The 13,667-nt window shown below is 37.2% G+C and overlaps 1 protein-coding gene across 40 annotated transcripts in view; it reads right to left on the reverse strand.

Moving 5' to 3' along the window:
• The window catches only part of NEB (nebulin), a 124,647-nt gene that overhangs the window by 12,427 nt on the left and 98,553 nt on the right, over positions 1–13,667 (reverse strand). For 33 of the 40 annotated variants that reach the window (XM_075757338.1, XM_075757322.1, XM_075757315.1 and 30 more), the window contains 13 exons: positions 12,480–12,590; positions 12,227–12,331; positions 11,330–11,434; positions 9,926–10,030; positions 9,003–9,113; positions 8,431–8,541; positions 6,866–6,979; positions 6,622–6,726; positions 6,064–6,168; positions 5,337–5,441; positions 4,387–4,479; positions 1,932–2,024; positions 383–475 (listed from right to left, as the gene is read on the reverse strand). In XM_075757338.1, the coding sequence (XP_075613453.1) occupies positions 383–475; positions 1,932–2,024; positions 4,387–4,479; positions 5,337–5,441; positions 6,064–6,168; positions 6,622–6,726; positions 6,866–6,979; positions 8,431–8,541; positions 9,003–9,113; positions 9,926–10,030; positions 11,330–11,434; positions 12,227–12,331; positions 12,480–12,590 (1,356 nt within the window). The remainder of the gene's footprint in view (positions 1–382; positions 476–1,931; positions 2,025–4,386; positions 4,480–5,336; positions 5,442–6,063; positions 6,169–6,621; positions 6,727–6,865; positions 6,980–8,430; positions 8,542–9,002; positions 9,114–9,925; positions 10,031–11,329; positions 11,435–12,226; positions 12,332–12,479; positions 12,591–13,667) is intronic. The other 7 variants (XM_075757344.1, XM_075757341.1, XM_075757339.1 and 4 more) reach the window with 3 other exon arrangements.

The following is a 13,667-nucleotide window of genomic DNA, read 5'->3' on the forward strand; positions in this document are numbered from 1 at the left end:
ATGTTTAGCGTTAGGATCGCTTTTTAATTAATTTCACACTTGTTCTAGAGGCAAACATTAAGGAAGAGGCTAATGGTTGATTATTCTGTAAATATATGACTACAGATACTAGAAGATACAGTGTTAAGAAAAAACAAACAAGGAGAGAAACACTACGTTAATTTCACAACTTCCAGTTTTGGTGCTTAAAAGAAGTGCATGAAAGTTGTAAATCACCAAAAAAAGTTAAAGCACAAAAAGGTGGAATATACATGAGTTATAAATATTGCCAGGGAAAAGACAGGAGCGGGGTGAGATTTTAAACCATTGAAGAAAAACAGATTATATGTTAGGATGTTATGCAAAAATAAGTTGTTATAATTTTTTTAATTTTTTTAAATACCGAGCTAATGTGTTCTTGATTGCGTTTGACTCTCTCTATTTCTGGAGTGACAGGTGTTGGGATACCTGTGCCCAGGTCCTCTTTGTACAACACCTGCAGAACACAAGCACTCAGCAAGGTGAGAAGATCATATTCCTTCCACAACAACTACAGTACATTTGGACAGATAATTTACCTGGTTTACAGGTCAATATGATCTGGTGTTATACATTATATGTAAATACAATTTATTTTACTCAGTAAGCATTTTTTTAAGTAAAGTCACCAGTTCAGCAAAGTACTTAAAGTCTCTGTCGAGGTGCTTGAACACACTGACGTCAATGGAACAGGCCATTACAGTAGGACACAAGTTTAAATATTCTGCTGACCTGGCCTGAAAAGAACGTTTTGCTTTTCATCTTAGTTTAGGAAATGTAATAGTATTACTTTTCACGCAGTCAACATTTCCAGAAGGTGTTTTGGTTTGGTTTGGTTTTTTAACGGTGTTAACAAACGGCCAAACCTTTTATAGACATGTTTAATACAAAAATATTTAGTTGTGGGCTCCATTTGATTTTGATCTCTGTGACTATTTGTTCGGAACACCACTATTTTACTTTGGTTTTGATCTCTAGTAACAAAAACAATTGAGTTTTACGTCTCACTCGACTGCATTTTTCATTAAAGGAGTTGCATAGGACATGCCTGGGTTGATTTAAAATCTAACCACGTAGAAATACATTACAAATGCACTCACAGTTCTTTTTGCAACTAGTAAAATACTTGCAACAAAACAAGCTAACAAAAAAAAAAAAAAGGAAGTATTTCACTGCTTGATGTCATCAAAACAATGAAAAAAAATACAAAAATAGAGCATTTACAGCAAGGGAAAACAAATTATGTAAAAGGTTAGAAAAAATGAACAATCATTTGAGAAAACAACTCAATTGTGCAAAAGTGAGCTGTAAAACATGTCAGAATCATAAACAGCTCAAAAGGGAAACAGTACTTATAAAATCAGGGATGGAAAATCATAAGATACTCATTACATGGGTGTCGCTGCTCCTCAGCGTTGCATAGCAAACATCTGAGACCCCAATAACTACAACACCATGTCTTGCCTCAATTCTGTATGCAGAGATCAAAGTAAAGCAGTAGTGGCTCAAAATGAGAAGAGCATCTTGTAGTTATTAAAATCTGCACTTAACTTGATACGGGAAAAGCTAGTTACTGTTTCCACTTCTGATTGTCACTAGGTTTTGTGACTACAGAAAAGGCTCCAATTATTTTTTTCCATAAAGTTTTCTCATTTTTTTCAGAATAATGAGAAAACATCATCTGGGTATGTTTTGTTTCTAGTTCTGTGTTCAGAAAAAGGGCACAGAAGTAATACAGGGAAGTGGCTGATCATCACGATCACTGCAAAATTCAGATATTTAAACCTGCTGCTGAATACAGGGATTTAAGAGAGCTGTTCTCTTTTCAACAAAAAGTAACCACAAACACAACCAAAGGTTGGAGCTTGAGATCTACATGAGTATATAGGTAAGGAGAAAATATCGGCCATTACCGAACTGATGTGCTTCTGGGTCTCCTTGACACGCTTCACTTCTGGAAGATCAGGAATTGGAGTTCCTTTTCCAATATTCTCCTTGTACTTAATCTACAGAGGCGCAGACATTAGAAAAAAGTAAAAGGACTTACATTAAAGCACAGCTGATGCAGGTATGTGTAACAAGTTACATGAATAAAGAAACATAGGTCCTTTACACTTTACAAACTCATGCAAATCTCAGGTACTAAACGTATTCTGATAGAAGGAAATCATCAAGGAACCATCTGCCACACTTTTACACAGCACTTTAACAATAACTCAGTTCAGGGTAAAAAAACTAGAGTCTTGTTTGAGCCAGAATTTTTCAACTGAAGCTTAACATTTGGGTATCTAACATCTCCCAGGAGCTTAATTTCGGCAAGAACAACCCCTCCTCAATTTGTAACAACTGAACCATTTCAAGGTTTCTTACACAGAGTTCAAAAAACCTGTGATATTAAACATTTAAAATAGTTTCTACAAATCTTAGCCTAACAGCATTGAAATAGGCACCTGGCTTCCTATGTGGATACATAAAGAGCATTACCCTGATCTCGAGGAGATGGAACATTTAAAAGATCTCACTGGCTTTAACATGAGCAGCTTGCTGCTCTTAAAGTATTCCCACCATCTTCACAAGTTTTCTGTTAGAGGGTAACTTCAGCTGTTGAGGAGATGTCACTGAGAATGGCACTTTACTAAAAGGATTTTCTAAAATCAGGTGTAAATACCTTTGAACCCGATACCATTTGGTCTTTCTACCAATCAAAGAAGAATTTTGGATTTGTAAAAATCTATCACATTCAACAAAGGTGTGAGTCATCATACAACATTTTAACAACTGCAATGCTATATGCAGTTCTACTTTAGCATAACAAAAAATAGTATTTTACAAAAACATATTTAACATACAAGTGTTAGTATCTTTTATGCTAAAATGATGTTAGCATTCAAAAACATGAAAAAGATTTAAAAGTTTTGAAAGAAAAGTAATGCATACAATTATGCCAAATTTAGAGTGTAACAATTTTTTATATAATATAAAAGTGTTAGAAGACATGCTTTAGTAAGGCTTTCGAGACTGTTTGCCCTGGCATCCTCACAGACAAGGTAACAAAGTATGGGTTAGGTAAGTGCACGGTGAAGTGGAAAACTGGCCGCATGGCTGGACCCAGAGCATTTTGATCAGTGGCACAAGGGCCAGTTGGAGGCAAGTCACCAGTGGTGTACCCCAGGAGTCATACTGGGACCAGTACTGTTTAACATCCTCATCAGGGACCTGGAGAGTGCATCCTCAGCAAGTTTGCAGATGACACAAAGCTGGGAGTAGTGGCTGATACACCCAAGGTTTGCGATGCCACCCAGAGGGACTTCCACAGGCTGGAGAAATGGGCTGAGAGGTATCTCATGAATTCAGCAGGGGGAAATGCAAAGTCCTGCACCTGGGCAGGAATAACCCCAGGCACCAGCACTGCTGGGGGCTAACTGTTTGGGAAGCAGCTTTGCAGAGAAGTACCTTGGCGACCTGGTGGACAACAAGCTGACCACGAGCCAGCAAAACAGCCTCATGACAAAGGTGGTCAACAGAATCCTCAGCTGCATTAAGAAAGGCATCGCCAGCAAGTCAAGGGAGGTGACGCTTCCCCTTCCTCAGCACTGGTGAGGCCACATCTGGAGTTCTGTGTCCAGTTCTGGGCTTACCAGTACAAGCAAGATATGGATTTACTGGAGCAAGTCCAGTGCAGAACCACAAAAATGAGTAAGAGAAAGGACCATCTTTGATATGAGAAGAGGCTTAGAGAGCTGGGACTCTTCAGCATGGGGAAGAGTAGGCTCAGGGGGACTTAGCAATGTTTACAAACACCCACTGGGAGGGAATGAAGAAGAGGGAGCCACTCTTCTCAGTAGTGCTCAGTGACAGGACAAGAGGTAATAGTCAAAAATTAAACCCCAGAAAATTCAATCTGAACACAGGAAAACTTTTTTTTACTCTAAGGGTGGTCAGACACTGCAAAAGGTTGCCCAGAGAAGTTGTGGAGTCTCCATCCTTTGAGATATTCAAAACTCGACTAGATGTGGTCCTAGGCAACCTGCTCTAGCGGATTCTGTTTGAGCAACGGGGTTGGAGTAGATGATCTCAGGAGGTCACTTCCATCCTGCTTTGATTCTGTGCTAAGTAAACTGTGTTTGGGATGAGATTAAAATGATGGCAAGAGCTTTCATATTGTAGAAATGGATTGTAAGCAACAAATCGAAAGATTACTGTTCAAGTAAAAAGAATAGGCAAAAACTTTTAGAAAGTAACCTTTAGCTGGATGGATTACTGCCAAGCCATTCTTAGCAACACTTAAAGAAATAAGAGAGGAAAAAATATATATTATTTCAAGTTGAATTAGCACTGGTAGAGCATTAAAAATTAATTATTTTGTACCGAGCTAATTGCATCCTGGGTTCGTTTAACTCTCTGCATCTCTGGTGTCTTTTCAATAGTAGTTCCAGTTCCAATATCTTCTTTATATAAAATCTTAATATTTAGAAGGAAGACAACAAGGTTAAGCATACAAAACACAACATTATTTCTTCTAGAGACTGAATATAGGCTCATGACAGCAATTTGTACACAACAGCACAGGCTGAAAGCCAACTCGGAGGATCATCTCCAGTCACTGCCTTATTGCCTATCTGAATGTCTGTCCTACTGCATGAGTGCTGTTTGTGAAAAAAAGGGGCTGACCATTTATATTTAGAGTAATGCATTTTAAGTAGAATAGCAAAACAGTTGTAGACTAATCTTAGGATTGAAGACTGGTATTTGTTCTAGTTTTAATTTGTTCCTTTTGTTCTCATGTGGTTTATTACGTTTTACACAAATTTCTTCTGCTTGGTTACTTACTATGCTAATGGTGCTAGAGGGAAAACGATAAAGGAGACTTTAGGCACTTCATGGTAACACATGAAATGTGAAACAAATCAGTCAGTTCACTTTTCACTAAAAGAAGACAGTTGCAACACAGCAAGAGTACACTACTTACACGGTAACAGGACAAAAGAAAGGTCAATACTAGTAATACCAATTTCAGCCCAGGATTGATTGTTTAACTGTATCACAGCTACGTATAGTTGAAAGAGTGCAATCATGGCACTTCACAAAAAACACTAGGTAAAAAGGGGTAGCCAAAGACAGCTAAATCTACTTAGAATAAAGTGAGTTTTGTTTGAAAAAGTTCCTATACACATTTATGCAGGTCAAGAACATAGGTAAGATAAGAGCCAAATATAATTATTGTTGCATGGTGCTCAGTTACCAGCTGGGGCTAAACCACGACAACATGTTAAACTGTACATTTTTGAATGAGTGCTGAAAACAGAAAGTAACTATACCGAGCTGAAATTCTTCTGGTTTTCTTTCACACGCAGCATTTCTGGTGTGTCTTGTACAACCGTAACTTTTCCTTTACTGTTCTGTAGGTCCCACTGATACTGAAGCTGTTGAAAAGTTAAAGTAAAATGTCAAATGTTGACTCTATGCTATAAAAGCTTACTCACCGAGTTTTCTTTGAAGATGAGAAAAAAAATACTTTCAAGTACACCTTATAAGGAGATCATTTTAACATCACCGTTAGTGACGTGAAGATGTACCACAGTAAAAAGTACTCTCGTTTAAATTAGCGATAGGAGATCCTTAACTAGATTCACTGAAAAATCTTGAAAGGGGCCAGATTGTATCTAAACCAATTACCTCTCCACAATGAAAGTTAAAGATTTCAAGTCAGCTTGTGGAGTTCTGTTACTGACCATACAGTCTTGCAGGCAGTCCCACTGACAACAGACAACTTCGGCAGGTATAATTCTCTATTACTTGCAAAGGAATTGTCAAAGCACTGCAGCAGAACGTTTTTTCAATACAATAACAGAATCGGGTTGGTTCCCTATGTAATGCCTAAGTGGGCTGCTGCATACATAGTGAACCCTCTAACTGAAGATCCTGGAGAATATAAAGGCAGCCTAGTTGGGATTAGAGTGTGATATCAGAACCTTACTAAATGAAAAAAAGTTGAACATTTTTTAATTATTTGGCAGTAACAGCGTTTATTATTTATATACGTACTGTGCTAAAGTTCTTTTGATTCTCACGGACTCTCTGCATTTCTGGTGTGTCTGCTACAGGCACATAGTATGGCATGGTCCTTTCTGCATCTTCCTTATACTTTTTCTGATAGAAAACAGAAAATATATTCCATCGATACAAAAGCAGTAACAAACAACCTGGCATTACTTATTGTTGCATAATGCCCATATTTATGGAAGTGTGAGTACTTCTGTGTCTGATATAAATTCAGATTATGCATCTGTGTAAACTTTATTTTAAACATTAAGTTTTAAGGAGTAGGAAAATTAAGCTAAATCTACTTAGAACAAAATTAGCTTTGGCATTGCAAAAGCAATAGAAATTATTCTTTCATTTTATAAAGTATTAAAATCAATTCATTTCAATATTGAAATGGAATTTCAGAGTAAGAGATGCCCCATCACAGCTCTAGAGAAATTTTTTTTCTGGTGTATCTATCTCCTGAATGTCGTGACAAGTAGTTACTCAGGTGCTCCAAATTAGTATCCACTTCAGGTTCCCACATGAATGATGATTAAATTGCTTCACTCAAGATACCTGGCTCGAAAGGTTCTTGACCTGCTGGGCATGAATAATCTCTGGAGTATCGACAACACTGGTGTAGTTGGCTTTCTCCATCTCTGCCAACTGTTTGTATTTGATCTGTTGGGAAAAGCTCACATTTAGATGCCTTAATCATATCTTGACAACTATTTTAATTTCGTTCAATCAAAAAAAAATGGCTAATAAATTTTCCTTTAAAGAAGACATCAGATGTGATATATGAGATGTTCACACAGACCTGGCTGGCAATGTCAGTGGCATTCTTTGCTCTCACAAAGTCTGGTGTCTCCAAAGCCAGTTCTGTCAGACCTTTTCCTCTGATTTCTAATTCCAAGGCTTTTTTGTACTCTTTCTGCAGATGAAGACAGCAAAGAGATACTTTGTCAATGTTAATGCAATAACTTTAGCAACTTCAGATAGTTTAATGAACACACAACAAAAGAGGAATATTACTAATATAAACTCACAAAAGTAACAAACAGCCCTACTCCAGAAGTAAATGGAGCACACTACAGGCCAGCTGTATTAAGGTCACTCTTCCTTCTCACACCAGTAATTTCAAAGTGTAAGTAAGTAAGTTCCTCTAGGTGATCAGTGATTGGTGCAAAACACTAACTTGTACAGAAGAGAAGCAACAGAGAGTGAGCAGTGTATGAAATGCCTGTGGTAGTGAAGAGTGGTCACAGACGCTTCACACTGAGCATGTCCAAAATATGCAAGGTGTCAGGATTCTCTGTGACATTTTGGGCCTTTGGAATGAATACCCTCCCTAAAAACTCAGTGCCGCAGCAGACACTCTTCCCAATGAGATCTTCCATGAAGGTCTAAAAGATTTGTTTTGTATAGAATGGTACAAGTCAAATCTCTCCATGCCAACTCTGCTGAACTTAGCTGAATATGTCTGTAATATTCTGGTAATAAAACATAGGCTCTTTTAATAATGCAAAACCTCTGCACAACTAAGTACGAAATGCTGTTGCCAATAAGGGTGCTTATCTTAAGAGTATTTTGCTAAGAAGCAAAATCCTAAGTAACACTAAAAAGTTCCTTTTTTCAGCTTTCAGCCTGATGATGTTAAGGCTCTTAAAATAAGAGCTAATCTTATCCTGTGAAAACGATCCCTATGAAGTATTTATTATATCAGTCCACCATGTAAATAAAGTGGCTGGTAGGTTTGCATCCTGGCTGTCTGCTGGCCACCGCTCTCCATCAAAGTGGGGAAGATTGCCTCAGCCATCAGGCCTGGGCAGGGGGAACTGTTCATGAGCATGGCTGGTGTTTCTGACTCACCCATCAAGCACAGTGCATTCAAAAAGAGCTCTCTGCTGCTCAGCACACCTCCCAAAGAAGAAGTATGCCAGTCTGGTTCCCTCATTGAGGTCCCTTTCGGATCTCTCACTTTGCTTCTTGCTTCCTTAGCCTTGGTCCTTAGTTCCTAATCCTTGGTAACCGCTCCTGACCCAAGATACCTAGTTTACAAAACCGACACCTCTGGTTCCTCCACTTAGCCTTGCTGCATCACAATGCTGGTTTAGTCTATCCCTTGACCGATCTGACTGTTGATCACAGCACCTCTTTCCCATCTATATTCCTGACAGTAACTGCAAAGCCAGAAAAGAGCTCGCTTAAAAAGTTCAAGCTCCCAGTTTTATCTTTGGATACCCATACACATTCATTTTTTCTCTCTACTCAAGAGTTTCTAGGGAATGACAAAGCTCATACTAGTGTTACACAACCATAAGCATTTATCAGTTGGAGGCTGTTACATCCATTCAGTTATTTTCCAAATAGTTTTTGACACACCTCGTTCAGGATTTGAGTTGCATTCTTCGCTCTTAACATGTCTGGAGTCTCTTCTAAAGCTGTTAGTCCTTTACCTTTGACACCTTCCTCCAGATCCCTCCTGTACTCTTTCTGCAGAACAAAGAAAATGCAAACTGCAAAGCCAGACTAAAGAGAGTTCTACACTCTACAACTTTGTTGCAAAAATTTAAAAAAAAATAAAAAAAATCCAAAAGCTCCAAAAGAAAAAAGAATTTTTTAAAAACAACAAAGAATATTGTATAGGATTATATAAGAACTACTGCAACAGAATAGAGTGTAGTAATTATTGTTTAAGATAAATTGGAAAGGCACACACATATACACCCCGCTATGGAATAGTTATGCTGACGAATGTCAGAAAGGGACACAGTAAATATGAATACAGTTAACAAAGAATGTCCACGACAAATTAGATCACAATACAAACTATATGTAAACATGCTTAATGTGAATGGTTAGGAAAAAGAAAGTGGTGAAGAAGAAATGCTGCTGAGAATACTTAGTGGAATTATTTAACTTGACAGAGGAAATAAGCACAGAATAACTGCTACCTCGCTTGCTATTTTGGTTGCATATTTGACATGTAATAAGGACGGTGTAATCTCCAAGCCGGTAAGGTTTCTGCCTTTAATGGACTCTTCAAAGTCCTTCTTATATTCTTTCTAATGAGAGTAAGAAGAAAAAAGCAAAATAGCAAATATTTATTACATTATTTTTAATTACAAGAAAAACTACTGGGGGGATGGAGCAGTGGGTTGGTATTAATGTCACAGTGACAACCTGCTACAGTCAGTGCTGTGGGCATGTAAGGGAATAAATCCTGTTTCTACTAACACCCAGGAAACAGCTCATTACTTTGGAAACATAAACTTTTTTTTTCTTCCCCTCCTTACTTGTATATGCAGAGAAAACATTCAATGGAATCACTCAAACATAATGACTAATGGCCTTATACAACTGTTTTTCAGAATGTATAAGCCTTGATCTGTGACAGAACAAGATTATACTTCAAACAAACAGAAAATAACTGCTTGAGGAAATAGAATGACAGGTCAGTGAAGAACACTACGACAGTAGAGACAAACAGGAATTAAATGGGTTTCTCAGATGAAAAGAATAACCAGGGTACTTTCTGTGGACTATAACTGACATGCATACTATACTCCTGTGGCAAAAGTTTAAGTGAAATGTGTTTCATACTAACTTCTAAAGACTTGAAGACTCACTTAAGCTTCATTTACTGATGAAAAATTACAGATAATATACACTCCATCATGACACAGGAAAGCTTCACGATTTTAAAAAGTAGTATTTCACAACTAATATAAAGAAATGTGATATAGCTATAATTTTTCAGTCTATCAGCATGCACAAGATGCAAATATAATTGCCTGTCTAAATCAGTTTGAATTTTTAACCATAAAAAATAAATTTTAAAGTTTTTTTAGTCTACCAGTATTGATTTTAACCATACCTCACTCTGCATGAGCTGAGATTCCTTTGCAGTAAGGTATGTTGGAGTTTCAAAGTCCAACATAGGTTTTCCTTTTTCCTTCTCATACTTTTCTCTGTATTTCACCTGAGAAGGAAATAAAAAAGTTACCCTCCTAAACCAAAGAATTAATTCATTGACTGGTATGTGCCTACTTTGGTCAACAGATCTCTGGTAGAACATGAATGTCTAATAAAGTTTGCTTTCCTGAAATCCATATTATTGATCATAAAATGAATAATCAAAGGTCAGGCTTACAGTAAAATTTGTGTGGCCTAAAATCCTATTGATTTATTTCCTGTTGCAGAGAATAAGCAGTGTCATCTCAGATTTCAAGAATTTACTGATCACAAGAAGGAAGACAGATAGCTGTAAAAATCCATCTCAAAGGCACTCAGACTGCTCATGACCCCAGCTGAGTTCAGCCAGTTACATATTAATGGACTGCTGGAGTGTTAGCGGCAGGGCTTGAAAAGACGCAGTTTAGCGACTTGCTAACTAATTCCGTGCATGAGTGTCCAGGAAGTAAAATGTCCACAAGGATGAAAATATTCTTGCTTCAAGTTATAGTATCCAGCCTTCAGGGCATCAATTTTCAGGCTGCTGCATGAGGTAATGGTCTTTGGCTGAGACAGATCTTGATCTCAAACTGGAGCAACAAGTAGTGACTTTAACTAACTAGAAACTGACTGACAACCATTTTCTTATAGTCCTTTGCTATATAACCTTTTTGCTCTCCCATGCCATGCAGCAGAACAACAATTATGGCCCTTTGCGCTCTAGCAGCAATTCCTCTCTTGTTTTACAGTCAATAAATAGCTGGAATAGAACCTGGAACAGAGAGGATTAGAGACCAAATCAGAGGGTGAATTTCTCTGGAATGATTCACCATTTACTATACTCCAGAGGGAAAAAATGTCAGACATGTTTAATAGCAGCAATAGGTATTGCTTTGGTTAGAGCAATTTTGGATGCAGAAAAAGAATTGCAGAGCTCTCCTCTGTATCATTTGAGGTTAGAATGGATAAAACAGTTGAAAATATACTGTCAATTCTTTCCATTTCCAGTTTCTGTGATTACCAGGTCTTTCGTTCTATAGATTAAATCACCCTGATAAATGTTGTATACTGTGTAAAAAGACACATACACAACAGACATAAGCAACTTTGAGATTACTCTAGAATACAGAAATCATACAGATATTTTGTATGTGTTCTAAACTTGCAAATATGCAAATATTTCTCCTTGACTTGTTTACTCAGATGTGCAGCGTTTAGAAAGCAGCTAGGCACAGAGATTGTTATATACTGGAGAATTTGCTAGGAGGAGTTCGGTGATGGAGACTGGTAGTGAGTGGGGTTAATGCAAAACACATGACCAACTTACGTGGCTCTGTAGTTCTGATGCCTCCCTTAGATGAACCTGTTCAAGATTATCTGGCACCACATGGTAGTGACCCTTACTCTTCTCATACTGCTTCTTGTACTGGTACTGAAGGGAAGGTGTCAAAAATCATCTCAATAAAAAAAAAAATCCCTCAGCAAATTTACTTCTTAGGTCCAATGAAAGCAACACTTCAATGGAATATCAAAGAGAAATTAGAAATACAAAAAGCAAAACAAAACCAAGAAGTTTAATTCCCAGTATCAGCTATCACTTCTAAAGATGTGGGTGAACAGTTATCTTTTTTGACCATTTTGATTTAAACAAAGATTTTTTCAAAACCAGAATTAAAAAAAGAAAAAGAAAAAAGAAAAAGAAAACACAGTGGAGACATGAAAAGGCTTTACCAGGCAATAACATTTTTTGCCTTTTCTCAGTAAAATTATCAAGTATTTTGGTAGGCATAATTCTGTACATCTACAACAGGGGGATGTTAAACATAAACATAAAAGGAAAAAAACAGACAAAACCAAAAATTTAAAATATAGTAAGCAGTAAAGAAAAAAGTTTTAAAAAAAAGACAATAGTATTTGTTAGTGTGATGCAATCAGTTAAAATGTAATAAGGAATCAATCCACTGAAAAGTATTAGAGGATTTGAAATAATAGCAGTTCTACAGCTAATAAAGATTTCGCTTCCCAGAGGACAAATGTGGCAAAGTTGCTGGTTAACTAGGAAATAATCATTAGAAAGGAGAGGAAGAGATCACTACCAGGTGATGTCCCATGAACAATAATGGAGGGAGTAATTGTTACAGAAATAGTTAGCAGAGAATGATTCAGAACAGAATCAATAGTAATGGAAAACCCAAACGGATCTGGGATTAGTTAATGAGCTTACAGCACTGGCGAGTTGGCTTGTACTCAGGACATGGTTCATGATCAGCGATTCAGACATGTCTGTGACAGGCTTATGAAGTTTCTTTAAATCTGCCTTGTATTTCACCTGCAGGTAAGAAAGGACAATCAACATCAGAAAAGGAGACTGCTAATAAAACCTGTGATGTTGAATATATTAATGACATAAAGGAGGTCTTCATTAGAGAAATTTGAAACTTTTAATTTCCCTAGAGGAAAAGCATAAGTAAACATACCTCACTAGCCATGTTGTGGGCGTCTTTCATGGTCTTGTAGATCTTAGCCTCCTTTAAATCATACTTTGGCTTTTTACCCATCTCTTTGGAAAAATTCTCTTTGTATTTCACCTAAATTAAAGAACAACCAGGTATTACAATTGTTCTTGAGTACTCACTTGTTTGGCTGCAGAAGGCAAAGAGACCCTACTTCAATGCTGATGGTCAGCAGACGAATGAAAATGTAGTAACTTGAAGGCATCCACTGGAATAAAGGTTATTTTAAAGATGACCTGACATGGAAAGAAAAATCTACATCTGTATTTACAAAATACCACTTGCAATTTTTCTTTCAGTGCACAGGTTATCTCTCATTGTAAAAATAACATAGTCAAGACAAGTACGTTGACAACATGCAGCTAAATTTTGACCCTTAGACAGGAAGAATTTTTCAGTTGATGGGAACTGTGCATGGATAAAAGATACCCTGTTTCACAAAGAGACAAAATCAGACACAAGCATAAAGAGTATTTCAAAGAACTTTCTACATACTTCTTGGAGAAATATGAGCTTTAAAAACTACCTCAAGACATACAAGCACCAGAGGTGGCAAAATCTGTTTATCACATATTGTGTTCTGTATAGATCAGAGATGAAGAAGGATGTTAATGATCACAAACAGAATAGTGATACAATTAATTACTGGGAATTAGATTATGCAAGAAGCTTAGTAACACTTCCAAACCACATTAGCATCAGCAAGGTAAACCACAGCGATGCAAGCCATAATATTCCAGCAGACCCAGGCTGAAGGCACAGAAATGTTGATAAGAATGAGAGTTTTGCTAATGACTTAAACAGGGGCAAGTCCTTTATCCATCATGACTTGTCCCATCCCACTGCTGCAGGTGCAGCTAAAGGCTAATTCCTCACTATTTCTTGTAAATCTACAAAAGGGATGGTTCCATTAGGAATGTTTTGGGTTTATTACTTTTTTTGCTATGAGAGATGCATAAAATTGTTTCAGAAGAGTTACTGAAGAGTGCAAGAAAAACTCGCAGTATTAAAAATTAAGTTCTGGCTTATCTAAATGGATCCCATAGTTAGTATGTATACTCATCACCATTAGAATAAACATCAGTAGAAAAATTCTGAGGATTTATGTCTTCTCTGTAGTAGTATTCTGACTGGTATGGAAACAAGGGAGGC

The sequence above is a fragment of the Balearica regulorum genome, chromosome 6 (genome assembly GCF_011004875.1).
Source record: "Balearica regulorum gibbericeps isolate bBalReg1 chromosome 6, bBalReg1.pri, whole genome shotgun sequence".
NCBI lineage: Eukaryota > Metazoa > Chordata > Aves > Gruiformes > Gruidae > Balearica > Balearica regulorum.